Source organism: Enhydra lutris, unplaced genomic scaffold (assembly GCF_002288905.1).
Source record: "Enhydra lutris kenyoni isolate GAN:26980312 unplaced genomic scaffold, ASM228890v2 scaffoldscaffold86, whole genome shotgun sequence".
In the NCBI taxonomy this organism is placed as follows: domain Eukaryota; kingdom Metazoa; phylum Chordata; class Mammalia; order Carnivora; family Mustelidae; genus Enhydra; species Enhydra lutris.
In genome coordinates, this window is record NW_019154170.1 from 1,780,090 (window position 1) to 1,795,321 (window position 15,232).

General features: G+C 57.6%; 2 protein-coding genes across 4 annotated transcripts; one reads left to right on the forward strand and one right to left on the reverse strand.

Annotated features, from left to right (window-relative positions):
- Positions 1-3,342: 3,342 nt before the first annotated feature.
- Positions 3,343-11,800, forward strand: LOC111161766 (DENN domain containing 1C). 3 transcript variants are annotated; one of them, XM_022525699.1, is made up of 23 exons: positions 3,343-3,451; positions 4,571-4,635; positions 4,717-4,760; positions 4,874-4,923; positions 5,050-5,169; positions 5,251-5,320; positions 5,506-5,580; positions 5,674-5,739; positions 5,830-5,883; positions 5,999-6,109; positions 6,964-7,064; positions 7,168-7,213; positions 7,341-7,442; positions 7,531-7,656; positions 8,046-8,150; positions 8,944-9,034; positions 9,121-9,161; positions 9,388-9,459; positions 10,080-10,124; positions 10,193-10,300; positions 10,500-10,564; positions 10,720-10,927; positions 11,027-11,800. In XM_022525699.1, the coding sequence occupies exons 1-23, from the start codon at positions 3,435-3,437 to the stop codon at positions 11,636-11,638; spliced, it is 2,394 nt and encodes a 797-aa protein (XP_022381407.1). In that variant the 5' UTR covers positions 3,343-3,434; the 3' UTR covers positions 11,639-11,800. The 3 variants fall into 3 exon arrangements, with proteins under 3 accessions (XP_022381407.1, XP_022381405.1, XP_022381406.1); XM_022525697.1 differs by having other exon boundaries at positions 10,720-11,790; XM_022525698.1 differs by having other exon boundaries at positions 3,352-3,451; positions 4,490-4,635; positions 4,717-4,923; positions 10,720-11,785.
- Positions 11,801-12,023: 223 nt separating this feature from the next.
- LOC111161767 (crumbs 3, cell polarity complex component) lies at positions 12,024-13,922 on the reverse strand. The gene is made up of 4 exons (XM_022525700.1): positions 13,731-13,922; positions 12,919-12,992; positions 12,571-12,714; positions 12,024-12,223 (listed from the first exon to the last, which is right to left on the reverse strand). The coding sequence occupies exons 1-4, from the start codon at positions 13,810-13,812 to the stop codon at positions 12,152-12,154; spliced, it is 372 nt and encodes a 123-aa protein (XP_022381408.1). The 5' UTR covers positions 13,813-13,922; the 3' UTR covers positions 12,024-12,151.
- Positions 13,923-15,232: the final 1,310 nt, after the last annotated feature.

Below are 15,232 nucleotides of genomic sequence, written 5' to 3' on the forward strand. Positions count from 1 at the left end.
GCTGAGAACCAGTCAGCTCTTTCCACCACACTCTATGCTCGCCCACCACACCCAGACTGGCCTTCCAGCCCGCTGACTGGATCCCACCGCAGCTAGGAGGAAGTGTAGAGACAACAGCCTGGATACCCCACCCCCACCAACCCACAGCTCAGCAGGCTCAGCACAGTGAGGGGTGGTGGAGCAGAAAGACAATGGATGAGGCAGTGAACTTGGCTCTCTCTGTCATCTAAAACCTAACGTGGCCCCAAAAGAACTCCCTCTTCTATTCCCAAAACATCCCCTTCTCCAATGAATGGCACCATCCCGTTGCTCAAACCCCAAAGCTAGCAGTCAGCCTTGATTCCTCGTTTCCTATGCCCTGCACACACTTCCTATCTTTTGCTGAGGCTCACTGTCTGCGTCTCCAAAATGTATGGCAAATTTGACCCCTTCTCCCCACTTGTCTATACCCTGGTGTAAGCCACCATTTTCCACATTCAGAAACCTCCCTGCAATCGCTTTCCTGGACACCCTTCTGCCACCCCAGTCACCCTGAAGTGAGTCCTCCTTCCAAAGCAGCCAGAGAGGAGCCTTTATATGCAAATAAGAGACTGTCCCTCCCCAGCTCAAACCTTCCCACCACTCTCCTCACACTCAGGCTGAAACCCAAATTCTCACCTTGGTCTCTACCCGCTGCTGACTCCATCCCTATCACCCTCCCCCACACTCATTAAGCTGAAACTGCAGTGACCTTTTTGTGCTCAATCCAATCAAGCTTGATTCAACCTCAGGGCCTTTGTGCATGCCATTCTGCTACCAGAGGTGCTCACGACTGGCCACTTCTGGTCTACAGCTTTCCATTCAAATGTCACCTCCTCGGAGCAGCCTGCCCTTGGCAAACAGAAATTAGCACCCAGCCCCTCTCCATCCGCTATCTTGTTCCATTTCACTGATGGCACCTATTGCTAACTCACAAATTATCTTGTCTATTTACACACCTGTTTCTTTTGTCTGTCCTCTTGCCTCTCCACGGGTATGTAAGCTCCACAACAATAGGAACCTTGTCTACCTTGGTCACCACGTGCCTAGAACAGCCTGATGTAACACAGGCCCTCAGTAATTCTTTGTTGCATGAATGAGCGAGCGCACTGTAGATGTCCCAATTTCCTCCTTCTACAGAGAGAAGAATGAAGGAGAGAGTACAGAAGGCAGCTTCTCAGACTAATGCCCCAGGAGGCCCATCTCCCCTACTCACGCCCTTGGGTGATCCCCTCCCATTGAGTGTGGGGCTGGATCTGGTGATGGCTTCTGACCAACAGGGTACATCAGAGGTATTGTGACACCACTTCCAAGATCAGGTTACAAAAGACTGGGACTTCCATCTTGATGAGCTCTGTGGCCTTCTCAGCTTGCTTGCAGTAGTGAAGAAAGCAGCATGTTGGGAAGGTCCACATGGCAAAGAACCAAGGGTATCCTCTAGCCAGCAGGCAGTGAGGGCCTGAGATGCTCGGTCCAACAATCCACAATGAACCCAGTCCTGCCAACAACTAAATAGCGAGCTTCAAAGCAGTCCCTTCCCCAGCTGGTCCTACGGATGAGACCACAGCCCTTTAGGCTCCTTACTACAGCTAAGAGACCCCGCAGTAGAAGATTCTGATAAGCTGTGCCCTGAGTTCTGGCCCTCACAGAAACCATCAGATGACAAATATATGTTCTCTTATGCCACTGACTCTAGGGTGATTTGTTACACAGCAATAGTTAATTAATACAGAGAAGTCAAATGACTTGCCTAAGGTCATTAAAGGAGGGAGACATTAAAGAATGGAGTCAGGCCCTTGAACTCAGGTCTCTGAGACTCCAAGGTCACTTTCTTAAACATTCAGCTGACCTTCCTCCCACAATAACAGACAGAGCATATCAAAAGCTTGATTCAGGGGGCGCCTGGCTGGCTCAGTGGGTTAAAGCCTCTGCCTTCGGCTCGGGTCATGATCCCAGGGTCCTGGGATCGAGCCCCACATCGGGCTCTCTGCTCAGCAGGGAGACTGCTTCCTGCTCTCTGCCTGCCTCTCCCCCTACTTCTGATCTCTGCCTGTCAAATAAATAAATAAATAATCTTAAAAAAAAAAAAAAAGCTTGATTCAGGCCTCATAGTAAACATTTTACATGAATTCTCTCACTGAGACATCACAGGATCTGTGAGACAGGCACCATACCCATTTACATTCCAGATACAACTCTGAGCTGCCCAGAGAATCCCACTCTGAGTTCACACATCAGAGGTGTAAACACAGTCACAAAAGACATGCACAGAATCACCTGCATCTTTACACAGTCTGATGGAGGAGACACAGACCCCACAGCCACACAGACGCCCACCTCCAGACTCCCCCAGGACATGCCAGGCATGTGAATTCTCACCTGTGCACACCTATATCCATACAGACCTTCTCAGTACCTTTCAGGAGGCCAAGGATTCTCACAGGGTCTGTTGAATTTGGACTCCCTCGGTCTGCCTCTGGGGTTTTCTGTGTATGTGCGTGAACATGGGTACCTGTATTGTGTTCTGCCTTTGTGCCTGCAAGTATGTCCTTGTGCTTCCCAAGGACAAGGTGGCCGTCTGTCCACTTGCATTCTGTCTTTTTCCGGGTCTGCAACTCTGCTTGGGGGTGTCTGGATGGGTCTCTCTCCGTGTGCATGACTATGTCTGGCTATGACTCTGGCTCGGGGCGGGGTCCTGATCATGTCTGTCCCTCTGTTACTGTTCTCTCTGTATCTGCACTCTATGCACTTCTGTCTCTTGTCCAGATCTGTATTTCCATGGTCCTGTCTGTACCCACAGCTGTGGTCTGTAGTCTTTGTCTGGAACCAGCTGCTGGCTGCACCTGTGTGTCACCTCTGCATCTGTCACATGGCTGGGCAAGGACTTCTCTGGATGTGTGCTGTCCCTCTGCACTCCTGGATTTGTGTGTCCGTGAGGACACTCTGTCTGTGGGACGTTCACCTCCCTGGCTCCCCTCTGTCCACTCTCCAGCCTGGCTCCCTCTGGTGGTCCTACAGGGAATGGCCGGTGCTGATGGGCCAAAGGAAGGAAGAGTTGAGGAAAAAGAGGAAGCATTTCAGGCAAATTGTGACTCTTTGGCTGCCCCAGAGAGAGGAAGGCTTGGGTGTGATGTCACGGACTAGAGGTGCTTTGGCCTGGCAGAGCGGTGCTGGGGGTCTAGCCTCTGAGCCTGCCACCCATGCTCACCCTACCCTCAGAAGGCTAGGAGGCAGGATGCCTGGGTCTCTCACAGTGGGTGGGGGCGGGGGCCTCCCTCCAGGACGTCACCCCGTCAAACTTCCTCTCCCAGCCACACAGGAAGTTGAGCGGGCTCAGGGCCCAGCCCTGCGCAAGCACAGGCCCCCAGGACCCCTGGGGCAAGGGCCCCGCTGCCGGAGGTGGCCCTGCAGGGACCATGGGATCCAAAGCAGAGTAAGAGCTGCGCCCTTCCCCACTCTCTGGACCACGACTCCCAGAGCAGGCCTGGGCTGGGGCCAAGAGGAGCCGAACTGGGGAAGGCCGGGGAGGGGCTGAGAGCCACAGCAGCAGGTGGCTGGGACTAGGGCAGGTCTCTCAGCGGCCTGCAGTGTGAACTTGACTCTCAGGCACTCTCAGGCCACTCTCAGCCCCTCTTTCCTCCCTCTCTCTCTCTCTTTCGCCTTCCGGCGATTTAGTCATGTCTGTAACTCTGAGCAGGCACCTCTTGGTGTATCAGAGAGATGGGGAACATGGCTTCAGGGGGCCGGCAGGGGACCAAGAGGTGAGAGAAGATGGTGTGGGGCCTTGTGCCCAGGTGCTTGTGTGGGATCGCATGGCAGGAGGGTGAAGAGCTCGGGGTGCCCATGGCGGGGTGTCAGAGGCTGTGTGTGTCTGCAGCGAGACCCATCCGTCCACTCTCTCTCTTCAGGTCTCTCTGTCTCTCCCCCAGAGCCCAAGTCCCAGCATCCTCTGTGGGGTGGGCAGAGTGGGGGGGGGCAAGGGAGCATGGCAGAGAGGGCACGGCTCACAGCCCAGGGCTTGTGGCCCTCCTTGCTCTGATGAGAAGTCTGGGGTCAGCCCCTGGGGCACCATGAAGTTTCCCACTCCGAGAAACACGGGCAGGCGCTCTTGCTCTCGAAACGATCCCGGGCAGGCACACACATACTGACTCGGCCACACTCACAGCCGCGCAAGAAACTGTGCATGTTATTTGTACTTGCACGGGCTAGATCACACACACTTGCACTCCCACCTGACACCTACTGGACAACCAGGCAGACACAGGATAGAAACACACACACACACACACACACACACACACACACACACACAGAGTCACACTCTCATTCTGCTCCACACTTCTCAGTCATGCACACACAATCAACAATACTGTTCACACAGCAGCACATGACCTGTACACACCGCCACAAATCACAGAGGGCACACACACACAGTTACACCTGTCACACGCACACACATGTGGTGTTGCAGACACACATATTGCATGACTGCACAAGCAGAAGCAAGCCCCTGGACTCACTGAGCCGATGTCCCACGTGTCCTGTCCCACAGAGGGGATCCACCTGCCGTGTTCGATTGGTTCTTTGAAGCAGCCTGTCCTGCCTCCCTGCAGGAGGGTGAGTTAGGGGCCTCAGGTGGGAGTGGGGACCTGGAGGATGGGCCTGGGGCCCTGCACTTAGAAGCCTGCTCTCCCACAGATCCCCCCATCCTGCGGCAGTTCCCCCCAGACTTCAGGGACCAGGTATGCAGGCTGGCTCTTTCCTCCCCTTGGACCCGGGCCAGTCTACCCAAGGCAGAAGACTGTCTTGGCCAGGGGTGGGCTGTCAAGCGGCATGTGCTTCTCTCCACCCCCAGGAGGCTATGCAGATGGTGCCTAAATTCTGCTTCCCTTTTGATGTGGAAAGGTACGGATAGAAGTGGACACTCAGGGACCCAGGAACTCAGACTGGTGGACACAGTACTGGCTGGGTGAGGGGGACAGATCAGGGAGCTGGGACCCTCAGGTCTCTGAGAGCCCTTCCCACCTGCAGGGAACCCCCGAGTGCAGCTGTGCAGCATTTCACCTTCGCCCTCACCGACCTGAGTGGCACCCGCCGATACGGTTTCTGCCACCTACGGGCTGGTGCCCACAGTTGCCTCTGCATCCTCAGGTGTGGGGTATGGGCTCTGGGGTGGGGGTGGGAAGGGCCCTGGCCTAGGGGTAGTTCATAGAACCTGTTTTCTCCCTATAGTCACCTGCCTTGGTTTGAGGTGTTCTACAAGCTGCTGAACACAGTGGGCGATCTCCTGGCCCAGGACCAAGTGAGACCAGCACCCCCTTCTTAATCCTGTGCGAGTCCCAGCCCTCCCCTCCCAAGCCCCCAGCCAGGCTCAGAACCTCCAGGCCTGACCTAAGACCCTCGGCTCCTCCCAGACCACTCAGCCCCAGTCAAGGTCCTCAGAATCCCCAACCCACGTCCTGGCTCAGACACCCCGCTCCCACCCAGGTCTCTGAGGTTGAAGAACTTCTCCTAAACCTCCTGCAGCAGCCCCTGCCTGGGATTCAGGCGTCAGTCGAGCTGGTGAGTAGCCCCAGCCTCTGGGGGACCCCCTTGGGTGGATGGGGAAGCTGCACCCCAGCCCTGAGGACCACATAGCCACAACCTCTCTCCCAGGGCCGCGGAGTGACTGTCTCCAGTGCGCAAAGCATCCCGCCCCCTGCCCCCGGGAACAGCGGGCCGGTGAGCAGAACTGGGGACCCGGTTAGGTTGGGCACCCAGGTGAGGCCGACCCCTGACTGATCAGTGCCCCCGCCCATCGCCCCCCACCAGCTTTCCTGCTTCGTAGCCCCCGACTCCGGCCGCCTGCCATCCATTCCTGAGAACGTGAGTTCGGTCCTGGGGGCGGGGAGTCCGGGGGGCGGGGAGTCCCGAAACCCACCCAGATGGGGCGGTCGGATCCCGCGGTCCCATGCGCCCAGCGCTTCTCTCCGATCCTCAGAGGAACCTAACGGAGCTGGTGGTGGCGGTGACCGACGAGAACATCGTGGGGCTGTTCGCCGCGCTCCTGGCGGAGAGAAGGGTCCTACTCATCGCCAGCAAGCTGAGCACCGTGAGGCGGGGCCAGCCGGGCCGCGGGTGGGGCCCAGGCCTGGCTTGGTCCCTGGGGGCGGGACGGTGGGGCAGATTCCTGGCTCTAATTCCACAGCGTGAGAGTCGAGGCAAAGTCCTGGCTCTGCCCGTTTGAAAATCAGGGTTGTTCTGGATCCTGACTCCGCCCTTCTGGGGGGAATCAGAGTGGGCTGCGCTGTAGTGCCCCCTCTTTGGGAGAGCTTAGTCCAGACCCACCCACTAGGGGCCGAAACAAGGCTGGCTCCGCCCCTCCGGGGGGAATGCACCCAGGGAGCGCTAAATTGTAGTTTCGTCCCTAAGAGGAGGACGGAGGTCGCGAATGCAGGACAAACGCGAGCTCCATCCCTAGGGACCGAGGGAAGCTGAACTAACTCTAGCTCCGCCTCTTAGGGGTGGAGTTACTGGGCTGTTCTACCACTGAGGGGAGAGATCCGGAGGGTTGCATATTAGCTCCGCCCCCTAAAGGGAACGACTGGGACCTGCTGAGTAGTGGCCCCACCAGCTCCAAACACTGCAATTTGCCGAATTCTTGGGCTTCACAGGATTCCTAAAGGGATTTGAATTTCCACCTCTTACCCAGTAGTTCGTGGGGAAGGGGCGAGGAGGGGGAGATAGGGACAGAAGCCTGGGGACGTGGGAAATGGAGCCAGGAGAGCCACCATCCCAAAGAGGGTCCCTGAAGCTTGGGGAGAGGGATATGTCCAGTCCTTGACTCCACGGCCCCCTATGTATCCACAGCTGACATCGTGCGTCCACGCGTCCTGCGCCCTCCCTGAAGCTTGGGGAGGAGGTATGTCCAGTCCTTGACTCCACGGCACCCCTATGTATCCACAGCTGACATCGTGCGTCCACGCGTCCTGCGCCCTCCTGTACCCCATGCACTGGGAGCACGTGCTGATCCCCACGCTGCCGCCGCACCTGCTAGACTACTGCTGGTGAGGGGCGGAGACTGGGAGCGGCGGGACTTGGGGAAGAGCCCAGGGGTCCCGGAGACTGTGGGACGGCGCTCGCATGACCTGTCCCCTCGGTTCTCTGCAGTGCGCCCATGCCCTACCTCATCGGAGTGCACTCCAGTCTCGCCGAGGTGAGTGGGGGCGGACCCGGACCGCAGCGGTGGACCGGATTCCCCTCCTCCTGCATTCCCAAGAACCGCCCGGGCCAGAGATCCTCTGGCTCTGAGCGGCCGTCCCCACCCCCACTCCCCAACGCAGAGAGTGCGGGAGAAAGCTCTGGAGGAGGTCGTGGTCATGAACGTGGACTCCAATACCTTGGAGACGCCCTTCGACGACGTGCAAGCTTTGCCCCCAGACGTGGTCAGTGTCAGCCCCTTCTATGCTCCTGCCTCGTCGCGGAGGCCGAGGCCTCACACCCGCCCGCTCACAGCCTCCCAATGTCCCGCAGGTGTCCCTGCTGAGGCTGCGGCTAAGGAAGGTTGCGCTGGCACCCGGGGAAGGGGTTTCCCGTCTTTTCCTCAAAGCGCAGGCTCTGCTCTTCGGGGGCTACCGCGACGCGCTCATCTGCAGCCCGGTGAGCAGTGGAGAGGCTAAGGGAGAGGCCTGTTGGGTCCTTGAAGGAACAACAACAATAATAATACCTAGCCTTTATGGAGTGCTAACTCTGTGCCTCTGTTTGTTCATCCGTCAAATGGAATCCCACAAGTACCCGCACAAAAGGGTCATGGGAGTCAGTGAATGGGCATGCGCAAAATATTTGGATAGTGCCTAGCACATCGTGAGCACTCGACAAATGCTAGGTTTTACTGTCACTATATCTCATTTAATGCTCACAACCGTCTGATGAGATAGATACCATTCTGGTCCCATTTTAAGTTTGCTGCATAGACACACGGTAGAATAAGGGAGACAGCTGGGGTCCAGGAGAGCCACGGAAGTTTAGGTCGCGGGTATTTCTTCTAGGGCCAGCCTGTGACCTTCAGCGAAGAAGCCTTCTTGGCCCAGAAGCCCGGGGCGCCCCTGCAGGCCTTCCATCGACGGGCTGTGCACCTGCAGCTGTTCAAACAGGTGCGCCAGAACCCTGAGGGCGGCGCCGGGGGGCGGGGCGAGAGCGGAAAATCCTGGGTCCCTGGGGGGCGAGCTGGAGCTAGAGGGACGGACGCCTGAGTACTACAGGGGAGACTAGAGGCGGTCCGGCGGAGTCCCACCCTTCAGGGTCCCCGGGTCGGGGAGGCATGACGCAACTACCGTTTCCCTGAAGTTGGTAGCCCCTGACTCCTGGGGATAAGATCTACTCCCAGGTTCCTGGGGAGATTGAGGTGGGATTAAATCCCTGGGTCCCTAAGGATATAGCATCCGGGGCTGGAGTGGGACTCCGGGATTGTACTGTACGTGCGGGACACTGAAAGGGGCGGGTCGCGAGTGCGCGCTCCCCTTGCTGGGGAGGAGCCGGGCGGGGACTCCGGGGTTGCAGGGACATAGGGGAGAAGTGGAGCCGGATTCCTGGGTTCTTCGGAGGTGGACTGGACTCTAGGGTCCATCTGTGTTGGGATAGGTTCTCGGGTCCCTGAAGATGAGGTCGACTTCTTCCAGGATCACCGAAAGGAGGGGGGCCGGTCAGGAGTGTCAGAGTCCGACTTCCGGGTCCCTATGAGGGGCGGGGTCTGGTCCCTGACGGATTCAGACAGGAGCAGCGGGGAGAGGGTTGGGCTTCTGGCATCCTGAGGAGGCTCCAGACTCCTGAGTCCTAGGGGGTGGATCCCTGGAGGGGCCAGGGGTGACTTCTGCGTGGGTAGAATCCTGAGTCTCCGAATTCGGATGCGTTGGTGGCAGCCCTTTCTGACCCTTCCTCCTCCCCCAGTTCATTGAAGGCCGACTGGAGAAGCTGAACACGGGAGAGGGCTTCTCAGATCTCTTTGAGCAGGAGATCACCTGCAGCGGGGGCTCCTCAGGTGAGCCCTGTGCCTAGCCCGTAGCCCCCGCCCCACCAGCACCCCAACCTCTGCGTACCAGCCATGACCACGTCTCCTCATTGCAGGCGCTGTTCGCTCCTACCAGCTCTGGGCAGACAACCTAAAGGTAGCTAACACCGAACACGTGTTTAGCGTTTATTTAGGGCTGACTTAGCTCCATAACAGTCCCCAGGGAGGGTCATCATTATGCTCATTTACAGACAGAAGTGAAGATATTGAGACTCGCCTAGGGAGAGGGCCTTGTCCAGCATCACACAGCCGGGGTGGGGAGGTGGAGTCATGGGTAACCCCAGGGTACTGAGTCTCTCTCCCTTGCTGTTCTCTCTCCCCAGAAAGGTGGTGGTGCCCTCCTGCATTCTGTCAAGGCCAAGACCCAACCAGCTGTCAGAAACATGTACCGCTCGGTGAGGCTACAGTAGACAGGCCACTTACCGGGATGACAAAGACAAGGGGACAAGGCACATGTCAACCCCTCATGGGAGCAGGACATTTTACCCCCCACCCCGATTTAAAGTGCAAACATTTTGATCAGAACCAAACCAGCAGTTAAGCCATTAACAAGTTTTCCTGCTTTTATTCTCCATTTGCCTACTTTTGTCAGGATCGTTTCTTCCCTATTTGAAATTGACAACCCAGCTTCATTGGTGAACATCTTCTGTCCACCGACGCTACAGTCCCAGCCTCTGCCCTTCGGTTTCCTTGTCTTCCAAGCCCCGAAGTGTCCTGTGGCCAATGTCTGCAGCTCCAAATTGTCCCTTAGGTTTTATTCACTTGCCTGGTTTTTGAATGCTGGTACATTATTACAATGTTCCATTTTTGCCACTCCCCATTTCATTCAGTGGTTATGTCCCCTGGGAACACTTGGGTTGACTTCTTAGGTGGTGCATGGAGAATTGTGACTGTCTGTGAGGCACAAATGTGAACAGAGGGCAAGGCAGTTGTCCTATGGGATGGAGAGCCGAGTTGTCAAAATGCTCGGGGTCAAATCACCAAGGAGGTTAATTCTCTTTTGGCTCCTCCGCAGGCCAAGAGCAGCTTGAAGGGTGTGCAGAGCCTTCTGATGTACAAGGTAAGGCCAGTAGCCAATGGCTGGGGCAGTGGAAGAAGGGGCTCCTGGCTCACCCACCCTCTTCCTAGGATGGGGACTCTGGCCTGCAAAGGGGGGGTTCCCTGAGAGCCCTGTCCCTCACCAGCCGATCAGATCGCCTGCAGCAGCGCCTGCCTATCACCCAGCACTTTGGAAAGGTACCTGTGTCCCCCCACCCCACCCCTCACCGCAAAGGCTCACACCTGGAATTACCACCTAGTCCTCCTCCCATTCTGCCTCCACCCAGACTTATCACTCACCTACCCCAATATCCGGAACCCACTTAACACTCACCCTCCTCCAGAAACCTGATTCTGTAGTTCCTGAGGCCCCGCCCTCCAAATCTGTCCTTTGCAGAACCGGCCCCTGCGCCCTAGCAGAAGAAGGGGCCTGGAGAGCCCTTCTGAGTCCCTGGAGGAAGGGTAAGACTCAAAGGCTGGGAGTGGGGAGGGGGCAAAGTTGGAAGTGGGAGGCTAGGACCCATGGGGAGGATGGTGCCTAAACTCAAGAAGTTCCAGAGGAGCCCAGTCAGGACTGGGGTCTTGGGCAGACATCCGAGGCTCCCATCCTTACCCAGGGCACCTTCTCTGAGCCTTGAGGATGCCCAGGACCCATGGGCAGAGGAAGCTCTGGACAGCAGTTTCCTGGGGTCTGGAGAAGAGCTGGATTTGCTGAGTGAGATTCTGGACAGTCTAAGCATGGGAGCCAGCAGGACGGGGGGCCTGCGGCCCAGCCAGAGCTTGGACTGCTGCCACAGAAGGGACCCAGACAGCTGCTTCAGCTTGGTGAGAGCCCCCCAGTCCTCCCCCTCTAGTCCATCTTTCTTCCCAGCCCCTCCAGCTTCTGAAGGCCAGCAACTTGCCCATCTCCCCACCCCTATCCAGCCTGACATCCCAGGAACATCAAGATGGCGACCAGATGAGGAAAAACCACCAGAGCCTCAGCCCCTGTCCCTACCTGCTGACCTGCCATCTCTGCAAACCCTCCAGCCTTTGGACGCCATGACCTCCTCAAAGGACCCTATTTCCCAGCCACACTTGGAGGCCAGCCAAGAAATCATCTTTTCGTCCCAGTCCTCATCGGCTTCCGCGGATCCAAGCAGCCAAGGAGACCCTGAGCCCCATCTTCTAATCCTACATCTCTCTCCTTCCCCCAAGGCAGCCAAAGATCCCAGGGCCCAGGAGAGCCCCTGCGCCCAGCTCTCCACAGCATCCACCCATTCCAGCCCTCTGGAAAGTCCCCAACTTCTGGTCCCCACAAAGCCCAACTTGGATATTACCTGGACATCCCAACCCCTTGATTCTTCCTCAGATCCTGGTTCCCCAGAGAACCCCAGATCCCAGCCCTCTGAGGTCCCACAGGCAGAGCACGCTCACCTCCAGCTCCCAGAGGGGCCAGGGGCCCTCAGATCCCCTGCTGCACCTGCCAACTGGCAGGAACCCCAGGCTTGGAGCCGGCCCAGAGTGGCTGAGCTTAAAAAGTGTTTTGAAGGTTAAGAATCAGGGACCTGGAAGAGACCCCAGTCCTTCAATAAAGCCACAAGAACTCAAAGCTGGTTTTCCTGGTGAGTTTATCTGGGGGCTCTTTCTCTGCTCAGAAATGTACCCCATCCATTTCCTTCCTCCTGGGGCAGCCTCCAGCTGGTTCTGATGTGTAGCTGAAAGCCCCTCCCTTCCAGGAAGCCCTCCTAGTCCTAGGATCCTTGAAACCTTACGATTCATCTCTCAACAGCCTATGAGCCCTGTGTTTGTTCCCTCCATCTAGACTAACTCCTGCCCCCATCAGCTCAAAGAGAAAAAGCTTTTACTATATCTCACTACCAAATGTATGTATGTGTGTATGTATATAAAATGTGAGCAGTACACTCTCTCTCCCTTGCCCTCAGGGACAGAGTCTTTAAAGCACCTTCTTCCCTGCTATTCTTAAGCACTGGGTAGGTCTGATTACCCAGAGAGGGCTCTGCCTTCCCCCAAGGTCACACAGCAAGGAAGACGGATAGACAAGGAGACCTAGATGGGCAGGCAGCCCCGCACTGTCTCCTTGGAGTCCTGGGGAGCCCGGGCCTCGGCTGCATGGTTGAACTGAAAGGAAAGGAGAGGCTTTGTCGGGCCTGTGTGGCAGCAGGACAGAAGGCCGATCGAAGATGGTGCAGCAAGCGCGGAGGCGGCCCCCAGCCCCGGCATCCCCAACTGCAGGCAGAGTCAAGCAGAGGTGGCATGCTTCACCGAGCCCGCCAGGCAGGTGCCCCGTGGCCCCCCAAGTCCTCCTGAACCCTCAGAGGCTGTTGTCTTGGTGGCAGCTGCTGTGTGTGAGCGAGCACCGGGCGGTCCTGGCCAGTGGTGGTGGCTGCAGCGGGCCCCAGCATTCAGATGAGCCGCTCCTCGGGCGGCAGCTTGAGGTTGGGGGGCGGCGGTACGCGGGCACCCACCTGCTCCTCGCTGCTGGGCCGGTAGGTGCCCTCTGTCTGCCGCTTTTCACGCAGTTTTCGCACCAGCAACACGAGCCCCACGGCCAGAAGCAGGGCAGCCAGGAGGGAGAAGACCACAATGATGGCAGTGATGGCCCCCTGAGACTGCAGGAGAGGGGACAGGTTGACTGTCCAACCTCATCTGAGATGCATCCAGGGCTCCCAATGTCCCACCACCATCGCCCACCCCCACCTGGGATTCCCCCTCCCAAGCACCTGCCACCTCTGGAAGTCTGGGCCCCTTCACCTGCTACACGTGGGATGCCTGAGTAACTTCCCTGCTGCCCTCCTCCTAAAACCCCAACTCACCAGGGCCCCATCAGAGCCAGAGCCTGGCTCAGCAGGTGTAACGGTGCCGTTCTCATTTATACGGGTATCCAGCACTGTAGGGAGGGGGTAGGTAAAGAGTACGAATTAATCCTTATCTATCCTTCCCATCTTGGCACCTTCCTTGGGCATCCCTCGGTTAGAGCTCTGCCTTTCTGAGTCTTCTGTCCTGATAGAGACTGTAGGAGCCCTGCCTGCAGGGGCTGGCCCAGTCCTTCCTGCCCCTCTAGCCACCCCCAAACCAGCAAAGCCCAGCAGTGAGCAATCAGCCCACAGGAGTCTGCTGTTTGCGCTGAGTTGGGGTCTGCTATAACAGATGATGTCTGGAAGCCAGACCCTGCCCCCTCCCCACCACCACTCCAGCCTTCCCTTGGCCCTTAAGGATCTGGGTGGATCCTGCGTTTCCCTGGAGTGTCTGACTCACACCTCCCCCCGGGGTTCCCGAAACTGAAATACAAGCACTGAAAGGCTGGGTCCACACCTATGGCCAGTCTGGTCAACCTGGGATCAGAGGCCCAGGCAGGCCTCCTCCTGGCTCCCAGTCCGCCCAAAACACTTCAACCACACTGAGACTGAGGTACACAGGCTCCTCTCCCCAGGCCCTAGTACTGCCTTCCTCGGGAACTGGAGAATTTCTACACCAACTCCAATCGTCCAAAGAAGCCCCTACCCTGATCGACCCTGTAGACTCCTCTCAAGGTATCCGACGACCGCTCCCCCGTTCTTGACCTCTCCAAGCCCCAGGTAACCCGCGCTTCCAAGCCCAGCCCCGCGCGCCCTCCACCGGTACCTACTTTGCCCCCGGGCCCGGCCCCAGCGGGCCGGCAGCAGCGGCAGGCCGAGCGCCAGAAGGAGCCCCAGGCCGGGGCTCGCCATGGGCCGGGCGACAGGCTGGTGGCACTGGGGACCGGGCTTCTCGCGCGCGCTGCTTCTATCGCATGTCAGGCCGGGGGTACCTGCGACCCGGCACCTGGGGCGGGAGAAAGAGAAAGGTATGGGGGAAGGGGCTAGACCCGGGCGCAGGCCCAGGGGAGGGATGACCCGCCCAGGGCACCCCAGAGTCCCGCCCCGCCCCCGCCGCCAGAGGTCAGAGATTAAAGATTAACTCCGGGCGGCGCGTTCCCGGGCTGGGGAAAGGAAAGAGGAAGGGGGGAAGGGGTGGCAGGCCAAGCCGTGCGTCCTACCTCCCCACCGGGCCCAGGCGTCCTCGACCTTGCTCAGGTTCCCTGTCCGGGTCCCTGGCTCGAACCCTCGGTGCGTCCGTCGGTAACTCGCACTCCTCCAGCTCCGCCCGCTCACGTGACCCGGAAAGTTTAGTCACTCACCTGGGAGGGGAGCGCACTTCCGGCTTGTGCACCTGAGCCTAAGCGAGAGGGCGGAGCCAAACGGGGGTGGGACCGCGCCAGGAACGCACCTGTAACGGAACCCTATTCCATAACACCGAAGAGTAAAAAGGGACGAAAGCGCGCAGGGGTAAGAGAGACCTCCCACCGACATTGCAGTCGCATCTGTAGGATCGCACAAGGGTGGAGATAAACCCGGCGTGGAGACACGGGGGCATGGGGCATGCCTGCGACGGATCCGAATGGGTGGCCCCTAACAAAAACACACCTGTGCGGTACATACCTGCCCGGGAGCCAACCTGCATAGAGGACATGTGCGTGGATATGGAAGAACACCTATGGGAGACATCTGCATTGAATCGCCTCTATTTGGCATATAGCTGAGTGCAAGCACACCTGCACGGAAAACAGCTGTATAGAACACACCTGCATTATAAGAAACACCTGATGGGGCACTCTGGTGTAGGATACCTTTGCTTTGCAAACGCACCTGCGTGGCTTGCACATGAAATGGACAACACTTGTATGAGGAAGTCCTGTGTGGAAATGTATTGGAAAGACCCGTAAGAGACACACCAACATTTTAGAACATCTTATAGGACCCAGGTATATGGAAACATACCCATACAGGTGTACAATTAACTGCAACATACCTATGTGGTGGTGTGGGGGGGGGCAGGTGGAAGTGAGCTGTATAATGCATTCCTGGGTGGATTTCTTTTGAGAAACGTACCTGTGAGATGAAGGATATAGCCTCGTATGAAGAACCTCTGCAGGGAATTTAGATCAAATTAAAAAAAAAAAAAAGAACTGAGAACATCTGCATGAGGCACATTCATTTTGCAGCCTATGGGAGCTTCACGGGGGTTGGGGGGCAGCAGGACAGAGGCTCATGTGTGTGGAGGCCCACCTCTCAGGGACGTGTCTGTGAGAAAACACCTATTTGGGACATT

What these genes read in the sequence shown, in the direction of transcription:
- LOC111161766 (XM_022525697.1), top strand. An exon ending in CCCCAGACTTCAGGGACCAG is followed by an intron (nt 4,761 to 4,873) that starts GTATGCAGGCTG and finishes CTCCACCCCCAG; the next exon opens with GAGGCTATGCAGATGGTGCC. An exon ending in TCTGGGCAGACAACCTAAAG is followed by an intron (nt 9,162 to 9,387) that starts GTAGCTAACACC and finishes CTCTCTCCCCAG; the next exon opens with AAAGGTGGTGGTGCCCTCCT.
- LOC111161767 (XM_022525700.1), bottom strand. Translation starts at nt 13,812, where the DNA reads ATGGCGAGCCCCGGCCTGGGGCTCCTTCTGGCGCTCGGCCTGCCGCTG. An exon ending in CTGGCTCTGATGGGGCCCTG is followed by an intron (nt 12,715 to 12,918) that starts GTGAGTTGGGGT and finishes CCTCTCCTGCAG; the next exon opens with TCTCAGGGGGCCATCACTGC. An exon ending in GGCCCAGCAGCGAGGAGCAG is followed by an intron (nt 12,224 to 12,570) that starts GTGGGTGCCCGC and finishes CTTTCCTTTCAG; the next exon opens with TTCAACCATGCAGCCGAGGC.